This window comes from Heptranchias perlo, chromosome 7 (assembly GCF_035084215.1).
Source record: "Heptranchias perlo isolate sHepPer1 chromosome 7, sHepPer1.hap1, whole genome shotgun sequence".
NCBI lineage: Eukaryota > Metazoa > Chordata > Chondrichthyes > Hexanchiformes > Hexanchidae > Heptranchias > Heptranchias perlo.
In genome coordinates this window covers 87018042-87040794 of record NC_090331.1, presented here as the reverse complement: position 1 = coordinate 87040794, position 22753 = coordinate 87018042, and the positions used below count along the sequence as shown (strand labels likewise).

At 50.5% G+C, this 22753-nt stretch overlaps 1 protein-coding gene across 3 annotated transcripts in view; it reads right to left on the bottom strand.

Moving 5' to 3' along the window:
- LOC137323937 (flagellum-associated coiled-coil domain-containing protein 1-like) overlaps window positions 1-22753 on the bottom strand; it is a 62566-nt gene that overhangs the window by 27197 nt on the left and 12616 nt on the right. For all 3 annotated transcript variants that reach the window (XM_067988068.1, XM_067988070.1, XM_067988069.1), the window contains exons 3-8: window positions 20137-20206; window positions 8943-9064; window positions 7716-7736; window positions 3648-3741; window positions 2236-2297; window positions 1637-1734 (exon numbers count right to left, since the gene is read on the bottom strand). In XM_067988068.1, coding sequence (XP_067844169.1) covers window positions 1637-1734; window positions 2236-2297; window positions 3648-3741; window positions 7716-7736; window positions 8943-9064; window positions 20137-20206 — 467 coding nt within the window. The remainder of the gene's footprint in view (window positions 1-1636; window positions 1735-2235; window positions 2298-3647; window positions 3742-7715; window positions 7737-8942; window positions 9065-20136; window positions 20207-22753) is intronic.

The following is a 22753-nucleotide window of genomic DNA, read 5'->3' as shown; positions in this document are numbered from 1 at the left end:
TCAGTGCGAAGACGGGACTTCATCTCCACGAGGACTGTGCGGTGGTCACTCCTACCAATATTGTCATGGACAGATGCATTTGCGACAGGTAGATTGGTGAGGACGAGGTCAAGTAAGTTTTTCCCTCGTGTTGGTTCGCTCACCACCTGCCGCAGGCCCAGTCTGGCAGCTATGTCCTTCAGGACTCGGTCAGCTCGGTCAGTAGTGGTGCTACCGAGCCACTCTTGGTGATGGACATTGAAGTCCCCCACCCAGAGTACATTCTGTGCCCTTGCTACCCTCAGTGCTTCCTCCAAGTGGTGTGCAATATGGAGGAGGACTGATTCATCAGCTGAGGGAGGACGGTAGGTGGTAATCAGCAGGAGGTTTCCTTGCCCATGTTTGACCTGATGCCATGAGATTTCATGGGATCCAGAGTCAATGTTGAGGGCTCCCAGCGCCACTCCCTCATGACTGTATATCACTGGACCGCCACCTCTGGTGGGTCTGTTCTGCCGGTGGGACAGGACATACCCAGGGATGGTGATGGAAGAGTCTGGGACGTTGGCTGAAAGGTATGATTCTGTGAGTATGGCTATGTCAGGCTGTTTCTTGACTAGTCTGTGGGACAGCTCTCCCAATTTTGGCACAAGTCCCCATATGTTACTGAGGAGGACTTTGCAGGGTCGACTGGGCTTGGTTTGCCTTTGTCGTGTCCGGTGCCTAGTGGTCCAATGCTGGGTGGTCCGTCCAGTTTTATTTTTATTGTGACTTTTTTTAGCGATATGCACCATATATCAGACCGGCCCAAGTATCCCATGTACTGTGTATCAAACCAGTCCGTGTACCCCATGAACCATATATCGGACTGGTCCAAGAATGCCATGCACTGTATATCAGACTGGTCCAGGTATCTCATGCACTGTATATCAGACCAGTCCAGGTATCTCATGCACTATATATCAGACCAGTCCAGGTATCTCATGCACTATATATCAGACCAGTCCAGGTATCTCATGCAACGGATATCAGACCAGCCCAGGTACAAAAAGCACAAGTCCGAGGCAGTCAGATATGAATAGACTCAGTTACTGGATAATCAATTAGTGCTACTGCATGTATTAATTTTTCACGTGATGACCTGGTCCATGAAAATATCTCACTGTAGTGTGGATGGTCATGGGGGCAGGGCATATGTTGTTAATTAAAACTTCTCACAAAGGTGCACACAAGCTCTTCCTCCCACCAATATAAACACTGGTAGGGAGGCAGACCGACTGGTAGTGGTAAAGTCACCAGCAAAGAATGTACAGCAGTGAGCATTGATCCTCATTGGTATAAAGTGTTCTCAAATCTTACCCAGAAATTGTCATGGCAATCCAGGTGACCCAAAGTAAGAGTACAACGAATACTGATCAGACATTGAGCCCACTAAGAACAGTGACACTAATTAAAGGAGTGAATAAAATAATGAACAAAAGAAGTGACTGTCCCTAATTAGGATCAGTTGCCCTTTTAAGTTTAACAGTAAATTTGTCAGTATGTGTTTTTTTTGTTTTTTAACTTTGAAAGAAGTTTGAAGACCAGAATTGAAGGAATACTTAATGAACCCACTCCATATGACGCTGTTTTGTTGAGCAGTGCGAATTGGACCTACTGTACTGCTTTTCTGCTGCATCCTTTTGCTCCTCCATCAGATCTTCAAAGCTGTTTTGCAGCTCCTCGATTTCAAGTGCATTGATTTCCTCAAGTTTGCTGAAATAAAATAACCTACATTAAAAAAAAACCTAGCCCCTTCGCCCTTTTCTCCACACTCCCCATCACTGAGTCAGAAACCTTGACATGTTTTCACTGGCAGGACTTAAAAAATTTTTAACTGCCAACTCCCCAGGGCAAGTTATATTCCGGCTTTGAAAAGCAATCTCACAACTGTTTCAAGCATTAGTCCTAAGCTGCTTTTGAAACTTAAAGAAGAAGGAAAAGCTTTGGAGTCAACCTTTCAGCGTGATAGATACAGCACTGGTCAAATACAAGACAGGCAAGCCAGGGCACCCTCTTAATTCCCCATCCCCCTGCCCCCGCCCTCCCCCCCGCCCCTGCCCCCTTGCCCCCCTGCCCCCCACCACATTCAACATTCCTAGGTTAGGTATTGTACATAACTTCCCACACACCCTCCACTCCCAACAATGGATCTCTATTGCATTGTTTGCTGGGCTATTTTTAAATCAAACCTTATCTCTAACCCCACAGTCCTACCTCAGCTCTGCCTGATGCTTTCTCTGTATCTCCAAGGTCTCCTCCTTGCCCTTAATCTGAAACTGGAACCAATAACATTTACAGTGAGATCCTATCTCTCGTGAATATGCATTAACCTTCTGAGTGCTCCACGTCCCAGCAACATTCACAGCACAAGCAAATATCATGCCACAGAACATTTCAAAAAGTGTTTTAAATTCATTTCTAATAACTGTCATAAAGCGAAGTTTGAGAGAAGTAATGCTTTTAACTCTCACAGTAAATGAATATAAGCTTTTGATTGACACCTTTTAAAGAAATTTGGATGAATATCTGGTTAGGAACAAGTTGAGTTATATGGGAAAGTACAGGCTGAGGATTATATGGGCAAGTACAGATTGATGGTTACATAGAATTTACAGCACAGAAACAGGTCATTTGGCCCAACTGGTCTGTGCCGGTGTTTATGCTCCACACGAGCCTCCTCCCATCCTACCTCATCTAACCCTATCAACATATCCTTCTATTCCCTCATGTACTTATTCAGCTTCTCCTTAAATGCATCTATGCTATTCGCCTCAACTACTCCTTATGGTAGCAAGTTCCACATTCTAACCACTCTCTGGGTGAAGAAGTTTCTCCTGAATTCTATACCCTATAGAAGCCTTTAGCAATGTCAGGAGAGTTGGAGACAATCACTTCATTTCTGGAGTCAAAGTGTCACAAGTCAACAAATTTACTCAGGATCCCAAATGGCAACCAGGTGGTAGAGATATCACAACAGATTCTATTTCACTGTGGTCTCCATCAGCTTTGATGCAGTTGGCAGTGGAGAAACTGTTCTGTAGTTCTTGTTTTCATATCGTCACACTCTTCCCTTGGAGAATAATGTGAGGTAGTGAAAGGATTCACAGGCTGATAACAAGTCTGACAGGCCGTGATGTGAACACTCCTTCAATGGCTGTGACCAACCAGAAAGGGTCGTTAGTCCCATAACGGCAGGAAGGGTTTATGGGCTCCCACAGCCTGTGCAATGAGGAGGGGTCACCCACACCCACCAGACATGAGTATCCCACTGGATATCAACCCAGAATTCAGAACCGGAGTGGCAGTCTCTGCACCTCCTGACCCAGAGGCACGATTGCTACCACTATCCAAAGGCCCACTCAGTCTGCAGTTATATGGGTCTGACTTTGATCCCTTCCTGTGGATAAGGCACAATGACTGCTGCTTTTACCAGCTGACAGAAGCGGTTGAAACAGATGAGCTGGGGAGTCACAACCCACATCCGGGACTGGATGCCAGGTACAACATGGTAAATATTCCAGTCTCCAACACCGTTTACCCTCCCCACTCTGAACTGCAAAAACTCAGACACAAAAGAAAAGTCTTATCATAATGTTTCCCTAGGGGGAGTAAATTCTTTGACTCACCCGGTTTTCTATGCTCATTTGCTTGTGACTCTCCTCCTCCAACAACTGTACTAGCTGAGTAATCTGCTTCTGCAGGTCTGTGACCAGCTGCTCACTGGAAAACACAAGATTCAAACAGAACAAAGATGTGACATTTGACCAGGCCAGCAGATTTCATGGTCGTTTAGATCAGAAATTTTAAGGAGTGGACGGAAACTCAGCTGAATGTAGGACCAGGAATAGACCATTCAGCCCGAGGCCTCTTACGCCAGTGCATGCCGCCATTCAGAACAGTTTCACCTTGACCACACTGACGCAATGCACAAGAGGTGCAAGAAAAGAAATTTGGAGTAGAAAGGAATAAACTAATAAAACGAATTGTGGCTTCTCCAATGGCTCAGTGGGTTAAGCAAGTGAGAAGCTGAGTCACACAATCCAACTATGTGACAGGTTCAATCCCAGGTCTGTGCTGAGTTAGCTGATCCCAGCCAAAGCTGCAACTAGGACACCAAGGCTGATCTTCCAGAATTCCCTAGATTCTAGAATGGTCCCTGTGGATTGGAAGGTAGCAAATGTAACCCTGCTTTTCAAGAAAGGAGGGAGAGGGGAAACAGGGAACTACAGGCCAGTTAGCCTGACATTAGTAGTATGGAAAATGCTAGAATCTATTAAGGACATAGTATCAGGGCACTTAGAAAATCATAACATGATTAGGCAGAGTCAACACGGTTTTATGAAAGGGAAATCATGTTTGACAAATCTATTAGAGTTTTTTGAGGGTGTAACTAGCAGGGTAGATAAAGGGGAAACCAGTGGATGTCGTACATTTGGATTTTCAAAAGGCATTCGATAAGGTGCCACACAAGAGGTTGTTACACAAGATTAGGGCTCATGGGATTGGGGGTAATATATTAGCATGGATTGAGGAATGGTTAACGGACAGAAAATAGAGAGTAGGAATAAATGGGTCATTTTCGGGTTGGCAGGTTGTAATTAGTGGGGTGCCGCAAGGATCAGTGCTTGGGCCTCAGCTGTTTACAATATATGTCAATGACTTAGATGAGGGGACCAAGTATAATGTATCCAAGTTTGCTGATGATACAGAGCTAGATGGGAAAGTAAGCTGTGAGGAGGACACAAAGAGGCTGCATAGGAATATAGACAGGGTGGGCGAGGAGGTGGCAGATGGAGTATAATGTGAGGAAAATGTGAAATTATCCACTTTGGTAGGAAGAATAGAAAAGCAGAATATTTTTTAAAAGGTGAGAGATTAAGAAATGTTGGTAGTCAGAGGGATTTGGGTGTCGTACACGAATTAGGAAGGCAAATGGTATCTTAGCCTTTATTGCAAGGGGTTGGAATATAAGAGTAAGGCGGTCTTGCTACAATTATACAGGGTTCTGGTGAGACCACACCTGGAGTATTGTGTACAGTTTTGGTCTCCTTACCTAAGGAAGGATATAGTTGCTTTAGAGGTGGTGCAATGAAGGTTCATAGAAACATAGACATAGAAAATAGGAGCAAGAGTAGTCCATTCGGCCCTTCGGGCCTGCTCCACCATTCAAAATGATCATGGCTGATCGTCTAACTCAGTACCCTGTTCCCACTTTTTCCCCATATCCCTTGATCCCTTTAGCATTAAGAAATATATCTATCTCCTTCTTGAATACATCTAATGACTTGGCTTCCACTTCCTTCTGTGGTAGAGAATTCCACAGGTTCACCACCCTCTGAGTGAAGAAATTTCTCCTCATCTCGGTTCTAAATGGCATTCCCCGTATCCTGAGACTGTGACCCCTGGTTCTGGACTCCCCAGCCATCGGGAACATCCTCCCTGCATCTAGTCTGTCTAGTCCTGTTAGAATTTTATATGTTTTGATGAGATCACCTCTCATTCTTCTAAACTCTAGTGAATATAGGCCTAGTCGATCCAATCTCTCCTCATAAGTCAGTCCTGCCATCCCAGGAATCAGTCTGGTAAACCTTCGTTGCACTCCCTCCATGGCAAGGACATCCTTCCTCAGATAAGGAGACCAAAACTGCACACAATACTCCAGATGTGGTCTCACCAAGGCCCTGTATAACTGCAGTAAGACATCCCTGCTCCTGTACTCAAATCCTCTTGCAATGAAGGCCAACATACCATTCGCCTTCCTAACTACTTGCTGCACCTGAATGCTCGCTTTCAGCGACTGGTGTACAAGGACACCCAGGTCTCGTTGCACCTCCCCATTTCCCAATCTATCACCATTCAGATAATAATCTGCCTTTCTGTTTTTACAACTAAAGTGGATAACCTCACATTTATCCACGTTATACTGCATCTGCCATGGTCTTGCCCACTCACCCAACTTGTCTAAATCACATTGGAGTCTCTTTGCATCCTCCTCACAGCTCACATTCCACCCCAGCTTTGTGTTGTCTGCAAACTTGGAAATGTTACATTTAGTTCCCTCATCCAAATCATTGATATATATTGTGAATAGCTGGGGCCCAAGCACTGATCCCTGCGGTACCCCACTAGTCACTGCTTGCCACCCGGAAAAAGACCCGTTTATTCCTACTCTCTGTTTCCTGTCTGTCAACCAATTCTCAATCCATGCCAGTATATTCCCCCCAATCCCATGTGCTTTAATTTTGCACACTAACCACTTGTGTGGGACCTTATCAAAAGCCTTCTGAAAATCCAAGTACACCATATCCATTGGTTCTCCCCTATCTATTCTACTAGTTACATCCTCAAAAAACTCCAGTAGGTTTGTTAAGCAGGATTTCCCTTTCATAAACCCACGCTGACTTTGTCCAATCCCGTTAATGCCTTCCAAGTGTTCTGTTATCACATCTTTTATAATAGACTCTAGCATTTTCCCCACTACTGATGTTAATCTAACTGGTCTGTAATTCCCTGTTTTTTCTCTCCCTCCTTTTTTAAATAGTGGGGGTACATTTGCCACCCTCCAATCTGTAGGAACTGTTCCAGAGTCTATAGAATTTTGGAAGATGACGACCAATGCATCCACTATTTCCAGGGCCACTTCCTTTCGTACTCTGGGATGTAGATTATCAGGCCCTGGGGATTTGTCAGCCTTTAGCCCCATTAATTTCCCTAGCACTATTTTTTAACTAATACTGGTTTCCTTCAGTTCCTCCCTCTCACTAGACCCTTGGTTCCTTAACATTTCTGGCAGGTTATTTGTGTCCTCCTTTGTGAAGACAAAACCAAAGTATGTGTTTAATTGTTCTGCCATTTCTGGATTGATTCCTGGAATGAGAGGGTTGTCCTATGAGGAGAGATTGAGTAGAATGGGCCTATATTCCCTGAAGTTCAGAAGAATGAGAGGTGATCTCATTGAAACATATAAAATTCTTAGAGGGCTTTACAGATGCCGAGAGGCTGTTTCCAGTGGCTGTTCCAGGCCGGCCATTTAGGACTGAGATAAGGAAAACTTTCTTCACTCAAATGGGTGTGAATCTTTGGAATTTTCTACCCCAAAGGGCTGTGGATACTCATTCAAGATTGAGATCGATATATTATTAGACACCAAGTAATGAAGGGATATGGGGATAGGGCGGGAAAGTGGAGTTGAGATAGAAGATCAGCCATGATCTTATTGAATGGCTGAGCAGGCTCGAGGGGCCGGATGGCCTACTCCTGCTCCTATTTCTTATGTTCAAACAGTCTGGTTTGGTCTGAGACAGTGACCAGGGAGGGAAATGGAATCGGTGGCTAGGGGACGGAGTTTGTGGCAGGGACCAAAGACAATGGCTTTACTCTTCCCAATATTTAATTAGAGGAAATTGCAGCTCATCCAGGACTGGATGTTGGACAAGCAGTTTGACAATAGAGGGAGTCGAGGGGTCGAGAGAGGTGGTGGTGAGGTAGCATCAGCTTAGGAAGCAATCAATCTCATTTGAGGGAGAGGGGAAAGTGCAAGAATCTGGCAGAACAAAGGAGAGGATGAAAAAAGGAATGAATTCAACTTGTAACATGAAGTGGGTCTGAGTTTAAGTTGGCCAGCTGTCACTCAGTGAATTATTTTGATGCCCAGGATGACTTATTCCAAATGCATTTCAACAGCAAATACTCACTTGTTGTTTTCTAATGCAGACCTGAAAAATTAGACAAAAATCTGAATTAATGACAGAAAGGAAAGCCTACAGTACCAGTTATAAACTCCAATATACTGCAGACAAACACTTCCCAAGTACAATCCAGATTTAACCAGAATGACATAAATGTGGTCCTGCCTGCAAGACTGCAGACTCTGCAGTTCTGCTTCTCTCAGAACAGGCTCACTTTAGGCCAAGAATGCTACAATCAGCAAAACAGATTTACCAACACTCATGCCTCTCAATTAAATTTTTTTTTTTCCTGAATGGTACAATTTGTAAATGGAGCCCATGATTGCTCACAGCCAGAAGTGATTTTCAAACATTCCCATGTGCAAATATTGACTTGCTTTATGTCCTGACTTCTGAAAGGCAGTATCAGTTCCCCGAAGGAAAACAGTGCCATCATTGAAGAGATTCTGTTTATTAGTGCACAGCAACAGAAATAACATGCTCACAAATCAATTAGTACAGAAAATTGAGGAACTTTCGGACACTCTGGATTTCCCCCACAGAATCCTAGGGACCTCAATTCAAAAACCTATAACATTAAAGAAGAGGTATAGCTTACTTGACAGAGGGGAGGTTTGCACATCATGGGAACCGAGACAGATGTAGCAAGTTGTGCAGTACAGGGACCGTGAGACAGATAGAGGAAGCTATACAGTACAGGGAAACAGAGACAGATGTAGCAAGTTGTGCAGTACAGAGAGACTGAGACGGATAAAGCAAGTTGTGCAGTACAGGGACCCTGAGACAGATAGAGGAAGCTATACAGTACAGGGGCACGGAAAGATATAACAAGTTGTACAGTATAGGGAGACTGAGACAGATGTATTAAGCTTTACAGCACAGGAGCTAAGACAGGTATAGCAAGCTGTATAGTACAGGATCTGAGACAGATAATAGCAAGCTATACAGTACATGAGGGAGACTGAGACATACACAAGCTGTATAGTAAAGGAAGTACACATAAGCTGTACAGTACAGGAGCTGAGACAGACATACACAAGCTGCACAGTATGAAAAACTTGGGCAGATATACACCAGCTGAATACGAGAGTTTCGACTGAGACATACACAAGCTGTTCAGTACAGGTGTTTGCTCACTGCACATCAAAATCTAGCAGTTCTCTGTCTCTGTGCAACTCCCTTATCCACACCCCACCTAATAAGTAATTCAACAGTTTATAACAGTGATGTTACCTTGGAACATATGTGTTGGGAGGGTGTATCCGATTGAAGAACTCATCACACAGGGAGACTGTAACATTACTTTTGTTCCGTGACAAGACATATCCTGGTGCGATGACAACAGATTCCCCTAGCTGCATGAAATAAACATCATCATTTATCCGCTGTATTGAAACAGCAATTTGAGGAGATCCTGTTACAAGAACATAGCACATGGGGAGCTAAGGGCCTAGGCTAACATCAGTGATTCTCCATTTAGTCCCTAGTCTCAGCGACCGTGTCTGGCGGAGGCGTTGAGCGAAAGCGAGATGCATTTCAAAGAAAAGGGGCCCAAATAACTGTAGACATTTTTTGGGGGGAGATGGCGACAAAAAGTGACATCACTTGCGCCAAGAAGGTCCAATAGGAAAGACAAGCATTCAGAAATGAAATTGGCCTCAGGGACTCGCAGCTGGTCTCTCCTGGGTCACACCGTGTCTCGTGGGTCACACCGTGTCTCTTGTGGGTCACACCGTGTCTCATGGGTCAGACCGTGTCTCATGGGTCAGACCGTGTCTCTCATGGGTCACACCGTGTCTCGTGGGTCACACCGTGTCTCTCGTGGGTCACACCGTGTCTCTCGTGGGTCACACCGTGTCTCTCGTGGGTCACACCGTGTCTCTCGTGGGTCACACCGTGTCTCTCGTGGGTCACACCGTCTCTCGTGGGTCACACGGTCTCTCGTGGGTCACACCGTGTCGCGTGGGTCACACCGTGTCTCTCATGGGGTCACACGGTCTCTCGTGGGTCACACCGTGTCCCTCGTGGGTCACACCGTGTCTCGTGGGTCACACCGTGTCTCGTGGGTCACACCGTGTCTCGTGGGTCACACCGGACTCTCGTGGGTCACACCGTGTCTCGTGGGTCACACCGGACTCTCGTGGGTCACACCGTGTCCCTCGTGGGTCACACCGTGTCCCTCGTGGGTCACACCGGACTCTCGTGGGTCACACCGTGTCTCGTGAGTCACACCGGACTCTCGTGGGTCACACCGGACTCTCGTGGGTCACACCGTGTCTCGTGGGTCACACCATGTCCCTCGTGGGTCACACCGTGTCTCGTGGGTCACACCGTGTCTCGTGGGTCACACCGTGTCTCGTGGGTCACACCGTGTCCCTCGTGGGTCACACCGTGTCCCTCGTGGGTCACACCGGACTCTCGTGGGTCACACCGGACTCTCGTGGGTCACACCGTGTCCCTCGTGGGTCACACCGTGTCCCTCGTGGGTCACACCGTGTCTCGTGGGTCACACCGTGTCCCTCGTGGGTCACACCGTGTCTCGTGGGTCACACCGTGTCTCGTGGGTCACACCGGACTCTCGTGGGTCACACCGGACTCTCGTGGGTCACACCGGACTCTCGTGGGTCACACCGGACTCTCGTGGGTCACACCGTGTCTCTCGTGGGTCACACCGTGTCTCTCGTGGGTCACACCGGTCTCTCGTGGGTCACACGTGTCTCATGAGTCACACCGGACTCTCATGGGTCACACCGTGTCTATCGTGGGTCACACATGTCTCATGGGTCACACATGTCTCATGGGTCACACCGTCTCTCGTGGGTCACACGTGTCTCTCGTGGGTCACACGTGTCTCTCGTGGGTCACACGTGTCTCTCGTGGGTCACACCGTGTCTATCGTGGGTCACACCGTGTCTCTCGTGGGTCACACCGGACTCTCGTGGGTCACACCGTGTCTCGTGGGTCACACCGTGTCTCGTGGGTCACACCGTGTCCCTCGTGGGTCACACCGGACTCTCGTGGGTCACACCGTGTCTCGTGGGTCACACCGGACTCTCGTGGGTCACACCGGACTCTCGTGGGTCACACCGGACTCTCGTGGGTCACACCGGACTCTCGTGGGTCACACCGTGTCCCTCGTGGGTCACACCGTGTCCCTCGTGGGTCACACCGTGTCCCTCGTGGGTCACACCGTGTCTCGTGGGTCACACCGTGTCCCTCGTGGGTCACACCGTGTCTCGTGGGTCACACCGTGTCTCGTGGGTCACACCGGACTCTCGTGGGTCACACCGTGTCCCTCGTGGGTCACACCGTGTCTCGTGGGTCACACCGTGTCTCGTGGGTCACACCGGACTCTCGTGGGTCACACCGGACTCTCGTGGGTCACACCGGACTCTCGTGGGTCACACCGGACTCTCGTGGGTCACACCGGACTCTCGTGGGTCACACCGTGTCTCTCGTGGGTCACACCGGTCTCTCGTGGGTCACACGTGTCTCATGAGTCACACCGGACTCTCATGGGTCACACCGTGTCTATCGTGGGTCACACATGTCTCATGGGTCACACATGTCTCATGGGTCACACATGTCTCATGGGTCACACCGTCTCTCGTGGGTCACACGTGTCTCTCGTGGGTCACACGTGTCTCTCGTGGGTCACACCGTGTCTATCGTGGGTCACACCGTGTCTCTCGTGGGTCACACCGGACTCTCGTGGGTCACACCGTGTCTCGTGGGTCACACCGTGTCTCGTGGGTCACACCGTGTCCCTCGTGGGTCACACCGGACTCTCGTGGGTCACACCGTGTCTCGTGGGTCACACCGGACTCTCGTGGGTCACACCGGACTCTCGTGGGTCACACCGGACTCTCGTGGGTCACACCGGACTCTCGTGGGTCACACCGTGTCCCTCGTGGGTCACACCGTGTCCCTCGTGGGTCACACCGTGTCCCTCGTGGGTCACACCGTGTCCCTCGTGGGTCACACCGTGTCTCGTGGGTCACACCGTGTCCCTCGTGGGTCACACCGTGTCTCGTGGGTCACACCGTGTCTCGTGGGTCACACCGGACTCTCGTGGGTCACACCGGACTCTCGTGGGTCACACCGGACTCTCGTGGGTCACACCGGACTCTCGTGGGTCACACCGTGTCTCTCGTGGGTCACACCGTCTCTCGTGGGTCACACCGGTCTCTCGTGGGTCACACGTGTCTCATGAGTCACACCGGACTCTCATGGGTCACACCGTGTCTATCGTGGGTCACACATGTCTCATGGGTCACACATGTCTCATGGGTCACACCGTCTCTCGTGGGTCACACGTGTCTCTCGTGGGTCACACGTGTCTCTCGTGGGTCACACCGTGTCTATCGTGGGTCACACCGTGTCTCTCGTGGGTCACACCGGACTCTCGTGGGTCACACCGTGTCCCTCGTGGGTCACACCGGACTCTCGTGGGTCACACCGTGTCTCGTGGGTCACACCGGACTCTCGTGGGTCACACCGGACTCTCGTGGGTCATACCGTGTCCCTCGTGGGTCACACCGTGTCCCTCGTGGGTCACACCGTGTCTCGTGGGTCACACCGTGTCTCTCGTGGGTCACACCGTGTCTCGTGGGTCACACCGTGTCTCTCGTGGGTCACACCGGACTCTCGTGGGTCACACCGTGTCCCTCGTGGGTCACACCGTGTCTCGTGGGTCACACCGGACTCTCGTGGGTCACACCGGTCTCTCGTGGGTCACACCGTGTCCCTCGTGGGTCACACCGGACTCTCATGGGTCACACCGTGTCTCTCGTGGGTCACACCGTGTCTCTCGTGGGTAACACCGGACTCTCGTGGGTCACACCGTGTCTCTCGTGGGTCACACCGTGTCTCTCGTGGGTCACACGTGTCTCATGGGTCACACCGGACTCTCGTGGGTCACACGTGTCTCATGGGTCACACCGGACTCTCGTGGGTCACACCGTGTCTATCGTGGGTCACACCGTGTCTCGTGGGTCACACCGGACTCTCATGGGTCACACCGTGCCTATCGTGGGTCACACATGTCTCATGGGTCACACCGTCTCTCGTGGGTCACACCGTCTCTCGTGGGTCACACCGTCTCTCGTGGGTCACACCGTGTCTCGTGGGTCACACCGTGTCTCGTGGGTCACACCGGACCTCTCGTGGGTCACACCGTGTCTCTCGAGGGTCACACCGTGTCTCGTGGGTCACACCGTGTCTCGTGGGTCACACCGTGTCTCGTGGGTCACACCGTGTCTCGTGGGTCACACCGTGTCTCGTGGGTCACACCGTGTCTCTCGTGGGTCACACCGTGTCTCGTGGGTCACACCGGACCTCTCGTGGGTCACACCGTGTCTCTCGTGGGTCACACCGTGTCTCATGGGTCACACCGTGTCTCTCGTGGGTCACACCGTGTCCCTCGTGGGTCACACCGTGTCTCTCGTGGGTCACACCGTGTCTCGTGGGTCACACCGTGTCCCTCGTGGGTCACACCGTGTCCCTCGTGGGTCACACCGTGTCCCTCGTGGGTCACACCGTGTCTCTCATGGGCCACACCGTGTCTATCGTGGGTCACACCGTGTCTATCGTGGGTCACACGTGTCTCGTGGGTCACACCGTGTCTCGTGGGTCACACCGTGTCTCTCGTGGGTCACACATGTCTCGTGGGTCACACCGTGTCTCTCGTGGGTCACACCGTGTCTCTCGTGGGTCACACCGTGTCTCATGGGTCACACCGTGTCTCTCGTGGGTCACACCGTGTCCCTCGTGGGTCACACAGTGTCTATCGTGGGTCACACAGTGTCTATCGTGGGTCACACAGTGTCTATCGTGGGTCACACAGTGTCTATCGTGGGTCACACCGTCTCTCGTGGGTCACACCGTCTCTCGTGGATCACACCGTGTCTCTCGGGTCACACCGTGTCTATCGTGGGTCACACCGTGTCTATCGTGGGTCACACCGTGTCTATCGTGGGTCACACCGTGTCTATCGTGGGTCACACCGTGTCTATCGTGGGTCACACCGTGTCTATCGTGGGTCACACAGTGTCTATCGTGGGTCACACAGTGTCTATCGTGGGTCACACAGTGTCTCTCGTGGGTCACACCGTGTCTCGTGGGTCACACCGTGTCTCTCGTGGGTCACACCGTGTCTCGTGGGTCACACCGTGTCTCGTGGGTCACACCGTGTCTCGTGGGTCACACCGTGTCTCTCGTGGGTCACACCGTGTCTCGTGGGTCACACCGTGTCTCTCGTGGGTCACACCGTGTCTCGTGGGTCACACCGTGTCTCGTGGGTCACACCGTGTCTCTCGTGGGTCACACCGTGTCCCTCGTGGGTCACACCGTGTCTCGTGGGTCACACCGGACTCTCGTGGGTCACACCGGACTCTCGTGGGTCACACCGGACTCTCGTGGGTCACACCGTGTCTATCGTGGGTCACACCGTGTCTCGTGGGTCACACCGTGTCTCTCGTGGGTCACACCGTGTCTCTCGTGGGTCACACCGTGTCTCTCGTGGGTCACACGTGTCTCATGGGTCACACCGGACTCTCGTGGGTCACACCGTGTCTATCGTGGGTCACACCGTGTCTCGTGGGTCACACCGTGTCTCTCGTGGGTCACACGTGTCTCATGGGTCACACCGGACTCTCGTGGGTCACACCGTGTCTATCGTGGGTCACACCGTCTCTCGTGGGTCACACCGTCTCTCGTGGGTCACACGTGTCTCTCGGGTCACACCGTGTCTCTCGAGGGTCACACCGTGTCTCTCATGGGTCACACCGTGTCTCGTGGGTCACACCGTGTCTCGTGGGTCACACCGTGTCTCTCGTGGGTCACACCGTGTCTCGTGGGTCACACCGGACCTCTCGTGGGTCACACCGTGTCCCTCGTGGGTCACACCGTGTCCCTCGTGGGCCACACCGTGTCCATCGTGGGTCACACGTGTCTCGTGGGTCACACCGTGTCTCGTGGGTCACACCGTGTCTCTCGTGGGTCACACATGTCTCGTGGGTCACACCGTGTCTCTCGTGGGTCACACCGTGTCTCTCGTGGGTCACACCGTGTCTCATGGGTCACACCGTGTCTCTCGTGGGTCACACAGTGTCTATCGTGGGTCACACAGTGTCTATCGTGGGTCACACAGTGTCTATCGTGGGTCACACCGTCTCTCGTGGGTCACACCGTCTCTCGTGGGTCACACCGTCTCTCGTGGATCACACCGTCTCTCGTGGATCACACCGTGTCTCTCGGGTCACACCGTGTCTCTCGTGGGTCACACCGTGTCTATCGTGGGTCACACCGTGTCTATCGTGGGTCACACAGTGTCTATCGTGGGTCACACAGTGTCTATCGTGGGTCACACAGTGTCTATCGTGGGTCACACAGTGTCTCTCGTGGGTCACACCGTGTCTCGTGGATCACACCGTGTCTCTCGTGGGTCACACCGTGTCTCGTGGGTCACACCGTGTCTCTCATGGGTCACACCGTGTCTATCATGGGTCACACCGGACTCTCGTGGGTCACACCGGACTCTCGTGGGTCACACCGTGTCTCTCGTGGGTCACACGTGTCTCATGAGTCACACCGGACTCTCATGGGTCACACCGTGTCTATCGTGGGTCACACATGTCTCATGGGTCACACATGTCTCATGGGTCACACGTGTCTCTCGTGGGTCACACGTGTCTCTCGTGGGTCACACGTGTCTCTCGTGGGTCACACCGTGTCTATCGTGGGTCACACCGTGTCTCTCGTGGGTCACACCGGACTCTCGTGGGTCACACCGGACTCTCGTGGGTCACACCGTGTCTCGTGGGTCACACCGTGTCTCGTGGGTCACACCGTGTCCCTCGTGGGTCACACCGGACTCTCGTGGGTCACACCGTGTCTCGTGGGTCACACCGTCTCTCGTGGGTCACACCGTCTCTCGTGGATCACACCGTCTCTCGTGGATCACACCGTCTCTCGTGGATCACACCGTGTCTCTCGGGTCACACCGTGTCTCTCGTGGGTCACACCGTGTCTATCGTGGGTCACACCGTGTCTATCGTGGGTCACACCGTGTCTATCGTGGGTCACACAGTGTCTATCGTGGGTCACACAGTGTCTATCGTGGGTCACACAGTGTCTATCGTGGGTCACACAGTGTCTCTCGTGGGTCACACCGTGTCTCGTGGATCACACCGTGTCTCTCGTGGGTCACACCGTGTCTCGTGGGTCACACCGTGTCTCTCATGGGTCACACCGTGTCTATCATGGGTCACACCGGACTCTCGTGGGTCACACCGGACTCTCGTGGGTCACACCGTGTCTCTCGTGGGTCACACCGTGTCTCTCGTGGGTCACACCGGTCTCTCGTGGGTCACACGTGTCTCATGAGTCACACCGGACTCTCATGGGTCACACCGTGTCTATCGTGGGTCACACATGTCTCATGGGTCACACATGTCTCATGGGTCACACATGTCTCATGGGTCACACGTGTCTCTCGTGGGTCACACGTGTCTCTCGTGGGTCACACGTGTCTCTCGTGGGTCACACCGTGTCTATCGTGGGTCACACCGTGTCTCTCGTGGGTCACACCGGACTCTCGTGGGTCACACCGGACTCTCGTGGGTCACACCGTGTCTCGTGGGTCACACCGTGTCTCGTGGGTCACACCGTGTCCCTCGTGGGTCACACCGGACTCTCGTGGGTCACACCGTGTCTCGTGGGTCACACCGGACTCTCGTGGGTCACACCGGACTCTCGTGGGTCACACCGGACTCTCGTGGGTCACACCGTGTCCCTCGTGGGTCACACCGTGTCCCTCGTGGGTCACACCGTGTCTCGTGGGTCACACCGTGTCTCTCGTGGGTCACACCGTGTCTCGTGGGTCACACCGTGTCTCTCGTGGGTCACACCGTGTCCCTCGTGGGTCACACCGTGTCTCGTGGGTCACACCGGACTCTCGTGGGTCACACCGGACTCTCGTGGGTCACACCGGACTCCCGTGGGTCACACCGTGTCTATCGTGGGTCACACTGTGTCTATCGTGGGTCACACCGTGTCTCGTGGGTCACACCGTGTCTCTCGTGGGTCACACCGTGTCTCTCGTGGGTCACACGTGTCTCATGGGTCACACCGGACTCTCGTGGGTCACACCGTGTCTATCGTGGGTCACACCGTGTCTCGTGGGTCACACCGTGTCTCTCGTGGGTCACACGTGTCTCATGGGTCACACCGGACTCTCATGGGTCACACCGTGCCTATCGTGGGTCACACATGTCTCATGGGTCACACATGTCTCATGGGTCACACCGTCTCTCGTGGGTCACACCGTCTCTCGTGGGTCACACGTGTCTCTCGGGTCACACCGTGTCTCTCGAGGGTCACACCGTGTCTCTCATGGGTCACACCGTGTCTCGTGGGTCACACCGTGTCTCTCGTGGGTCACACCGTGTCTCGTGGGTCACACCGGACCTCTCGTGGGTCACACCGTGTCCCTCGTGGGTCACACCGTGTCTCTCGTGGGCCACACCGTGTCTATCGTGGGTCACACCGTGTCTATCGTGGGTCACACGTGTCTCGTGGGTCACACCGTGTCTCGTGGGTCACACCGTGTCTCTCGTGGGTCACACATGTCTCGTGGGTCACACCGTGTCTCTCGTGGGTCACACCGTGTCTCTCGTGGGTCACACCGTGTCTCTCGTGGGTCACACCGTGTCTCATGGGTCACACCGTGTCTCTCGTGGGTCACACAGTGTCTATCGTGGGTCACACCGTCTCTCGTGGGTCACACCGTCTCTCGTGGGTCACACCGTCTCTCGTGGATCACACCGTGTCTCTCGGGTCACACCGTGTCTCTCGTGGGTCACACCGTGTCTATCGTGGGTCACACCGTGTCTATCGTGGGTCACACAGTGTCTATCGTGGGTCACACAGTGTCTATCGTGGGTCACACAGTGTCTCTCGTGGGTCACACCGTCTCTCGTGGATCACACCGTGTCTCTCGGGTCACACCGTGTCTCTCATGGGTCACACCGTGTCTATCATGGGTCACACCAGACTCTCGTGGGTCAGACCGTGTCTCTCGTGGGTCACACCGTCTGTCGTGGGTCACACCGTCTCTCGTGGGTCACACCGTCTCTCGTGGGTCACACCGTCTCTCGTGGGTCACACCGTCTTTTGTGGGTCACACCGGACTCTCGTGGGTCACACCGTCTCTCGTGGGTCACACCGTGTCTCGTGGGTCACACCGTCTCTCGTGGGTCACACCGTCTCTCGTGGGTCACACCGGTGTCTCGTGGGTCACACCGGTGTCTCGTGGGTCACACCGTCTCTCGTGGGTCACACCGTCTCTCGTGGGTCACACATGTCTCATGGGTCACACCGTGTCTCGTGGGTCACACCATCTCTCGTGGGTCACACCATCTCTCATGGGTCACGTCATGTCTCATGGGTCACATCATGTCTCATGGGTCACATCATGTCTCATGGGTCACGTCATGTCTCGTGGGTCACACCGGTGTCTCGTGGGTCAAACCGGTGTCTCGTGGGTCAAACCGGTGTCTCGTGGGTCACGTCATGTCTCGTGGGTCACACCGGTGTCTCGTGGGTCACGTCATGTCTCGTGGGTCACACCGGTGTCTCTTCCTTTATGGAGATGAAGGAGAGTACATACAAGTGAGGAGCATTTAAAAAAAATAAACTAATGGTGAGAACATAGGGACCATGGAGAGAGAAAATATCATAAATACACCCATTGAACTTGTTCCATACAATGGACCATGTACAACATAATGCCGTGGATTAGCCATGGCTCAGTTGGTAGCACTCTTGCCTCTGAGACAGAAGGTTGTGTGTTCAGGTCCAGAGACTTGGGCACAAAATCTAGACTGACAATCCCAGTGCAGTACTGAGGGAGTCTGCACTGTTGGAGGTGCTGTCTTTCGGATGAAATGTTAATCCGAGGCCCTGTCTGCCCTCCCTGGTGGACGTAAAAGATCCCATTGCACTACTTTGAAGGAGAGCAGGGGAATTCCCCCCGGTGTCCTGGCCAATATTTATCCATCAACCAACATCACTAAAACAGATTATCTGGTCATTTATTTCATTACTGTTTTTGGGACCTTGCTGTTACATTAAAGATGCTCCATAAATGCAAGTTGTTGTTGTTCCTAATGGGCATGAGTCCATATCACAAAACTGCCTATGACTTGGCCCTAATTGGCAGTCTTGTTCCTGGCGGCCATAAGGATGCTTGGTGTTGGAGGTGGAAATGTCATGTTGAATGGTTTTTGGCTGAAGTGCATTGTTGGGGCAGAGTGGAGATATTCCTGGTTTGATGAGCACCAAAGTTCTCCAAAAATCAATATAAAATCAGGAAGGATAGCCCAAGGAGAATTAAAAATGGCTCTTCAAAGACAATGTTGTGATTTGATCAAAAATATCAGTGCAGCAGAATATCGAGCACCTTGTAATGTATCAGCAAACACTTCAAGAATTGATGCCAGTCCAAGTTTAATGATCTTTCTCTCCTTTCACAAGTTCTGGTACGGACGTGCATGCTACTCTCTCACAACCTGGAGGCTTTTGCAGCTGAGTGATGTTTTTAAAATATCCCTGCCTAATGTAAAACACTGTACCGAAACAACAACAACTTGCATTTTTACAGTGCCTTTAACATTGTAAAACATCCCAAGGCGCCTCACAGGAGCGTTATCAGACAAAAATTGACACCAAGCCACGTAAGGAGACATTAGGACTGGTGACCAAAAGCTTGGTCAAAGAGGCAGGTTTTAAGGAGCGTCTTAAAAGGAAGAGAGAGGTGGAGGGGCAGAGAGGTTTAGGGAGGGAATTCCAGAGCTTAGGGCCTAGACAGGTGAAAGCACAGCCACCAATGGTAGAGTGAAGGAAATCGGGGATGCGCAAGGAGGCCAAAATTGGAGGAACGCAGAGATCTTGGAGGGTTGTAGGGCTGGAGGAGGTTACAGCGATAGGGAGGGGGCAAGGCCATAGAGCGATTTGAACACAAGGATGAGAATTTAAAATTTTTAAAAGTTGAACTATGGCTCAAAAATGGAAAGAGAGCAGAGAGGGAAGGAGGCATGGAAGCATGCGAATAATTGAGAAAGGAGGCCCTATCGTGGGTTTGTGATTATACTCAAATAAAGGATCGCAGACTGACAGAGTGACATTACTGCAGCCATGAACATGCCCATCACAAGAAATTGTTCAAATGGAAGGTCCTACCCAAAATATCACCCAACTACCTCTTGCAGAAGCTGGTTGGCCTGCACGTTTCCTAATTTTTTAATCCAGATTTTGTAGATTCAGGTGCCATGGTCACGTTCAAAAATGTTCCTCAACTTGTTGTCACTGGGGAGAAGTGGATCTCCTATCGGCCACTGTGGGTTTGCTCATATAATGAACCCCTTACCTTGTAGTGTTGCTGGAAAGTCTTCCCTTTCTCACATTTTCCACACAACTCCAAAGTTGTGCATTCTGTGCTGGAGGGGGAAAAGACAAAGAGAGAGAAGCAGTGAAAGAATCCTCGTTTCTGGATCAGAAGCCATGTTTAATACAGGAACAGAAAAAGCACTGCCAAAAAAGAGTGCTGCTTTTATTAAGAGATTGTTTCATAGGATCTCCACAGTCCTGCAGTAACTCATCCAACTTGCAGAAGGACAGCATCCCCTGTTATATCACATTATTCACCCAACCAGATATTTTGAGATGAAAATTTCCTAACACAGGAGCAGGTTTAAATTCTCCATTTTCATTCTCCTTCCCACTCCCACTCAGTCCTCAGCATCTAACACTGTTCCAATGAAGCTCAACGCAAGCTCGAGGAACATCACCCCATCTTTCTACTAGGCACTTTAAAGCCTTCTCTCCTTAGCATTGAGTTTCTATACTTATCTCATTATCAGCTCCTTTGCCTTGCACCATCATCCCTTTTGTCATTTAATCACTCCTGCCCTCCACCCTATCACAGAACTTTTCCTTTTCCCTGACTCTGTATTTGCTTAAAAGCTGTTCATCTCTAACATCTTCCAGTTCTGATGAAAGGTCATTGACCTGAAACATTAACTCTGTTTCTTGCTCCACAAATGCTGCCTGACCTGCTGAGTGTTTCCAGCATTTTCTGTTTTTATAGCAGGTTTAAAGTTGGACCCAAGATATGAACACATGCTCACAGACTTCCCCAATCTGATATTGGAGTGAGTGAATGCAATAGACACTGACTGCTTCAGTACAATAATAGGATATACATTTACCAAGTGGGCTAGTGACAATCGCAGACTACCAATCCCATACTCATCTTTATTTGTATCATATATTAGCTGATCTCACATAGTGTTTGTTCATTGATAGTCTGAATCATGGTTGTAATGTTTTGCTGCTAAGATGGAACTGCGCTTTACCTGGTCTGTCCCTTTAAGGCTTATGCTCAAATAGTCCTTGTGAAGAAATATGGGTTAAAAAAAATAAATTGTAGTTGCTCGTAAATTTCAGGCTCCAAGTTAGAAAAACGCAGCATTAAATGACTGGCTTTCTTTCTACTTCTTAATAGAAAAAAAGTTTTGCATCTGTAACAAAATACAATGTCTGGAGTGTGACAGACACATGCATGATATATAACAGGCCATCCAACTTACATCTCTGATCCTTTGTAGAGTGCCCAGTTACAGTGTTAAATGGCCAATAGACACAAGAACAAATACATTTATAATGCCACTCGCTATTGTTGCAGTGAATACATTTACGTATAAGATGCTTGCACAACATGTTACCATTGCTTTAAAAGCTCCTGATGAATTAAACTTCGAGAGAAAAACATTATATTCAAAACTCCTTTAAGAGGAATTCTTACTAGGGCCCTTTCAAAAAAAAAAGAAAATCAAACAAGTACAGAGAATTATATTCCAGAAATAGGCAAGGATAGTTTCCAATTTCTACAGTGGACAGCTGAAAAAGAAATTACATGCAGGCAAGTTTTACATCTGTTCTTATTTAAAATCTAAGAAATTCACAGATACTGGGACAAAGGCCCACAGACAAAAGCATTGTGAGCCTTCTCTTTAACAGTCTGCACAACCCCATAAGTGTTCTCAGTAGACTTAGGAATTACCCCACTGCATATTGCCAGCCTCAATGGGCATAATGGAGCATGGAGGGGGGGGGGTTCGGGAAAGAGATTGAGGGAATAGCTAGACCCATTCAAAATAATAAGTGTAAACTGTACCATGTGCACATTGTAATTAACATCTATTTACTGTCTCGCACTTTACAGAAATTTTGAAGTGTACTCACTGTTGTAATGTAGGAAACACGGCAGCCAATTTGCATACAGCAAGGTCCCACAAACAGCAGTGTGATAATCGGGCCAGGACCTACTCCGTTAATGGTAGGGCGTTGGGGAGAGTTATAGAACAAAGAGATCTAGGAGTACAGGTTCATAGCTCCTTGAAAGTGGAGTCACAGGTGGATAGGGTGGTGAAGAAGGCATTCAGCATGCTTGGTTTCATTGGTCAGAACATTGAATACAGGAGTTGGGATGTCTTGTTGAAGTTGTACAAGACATTAGTAAGGCCACACTTGGAATACTGTGTACAGTTCTGGTCACCCTATTATAGAAAGGATATTATTAAACTAGAAAGAGTGCAGAAAAGATTTACTAGGATGCTACCGGGACTTGATGGTTTGACTTATAGGGAGAGGTTGGATAGACTGAGACTTTTTTCCCTGGAGAGTAGGCGGTTTAGGGGTGATCTTATAGAAGTCTATAAAATAATGAGGGGCATAGATAAGGTAGATAGTCAAAATCTTTTCCCAAAGGTAGGGGAGTCTATAACGAGGGGGCATAGATTTAAGGTGAGAGGGGAGAGATACAAAAGGGTCCAGAGGGGCAATTTTTTCACTCAAAGGGTGGTGAGTGTCTGGAACGAGCTGCCAGAGGCAGTAGTAGAGGCGGGTACAATTTTGTCTTTTAAAAAGCATTTGGACAGTTACATGGGTAAGATGGGTATAGAGGGATATGGGCCAAGTGCAGG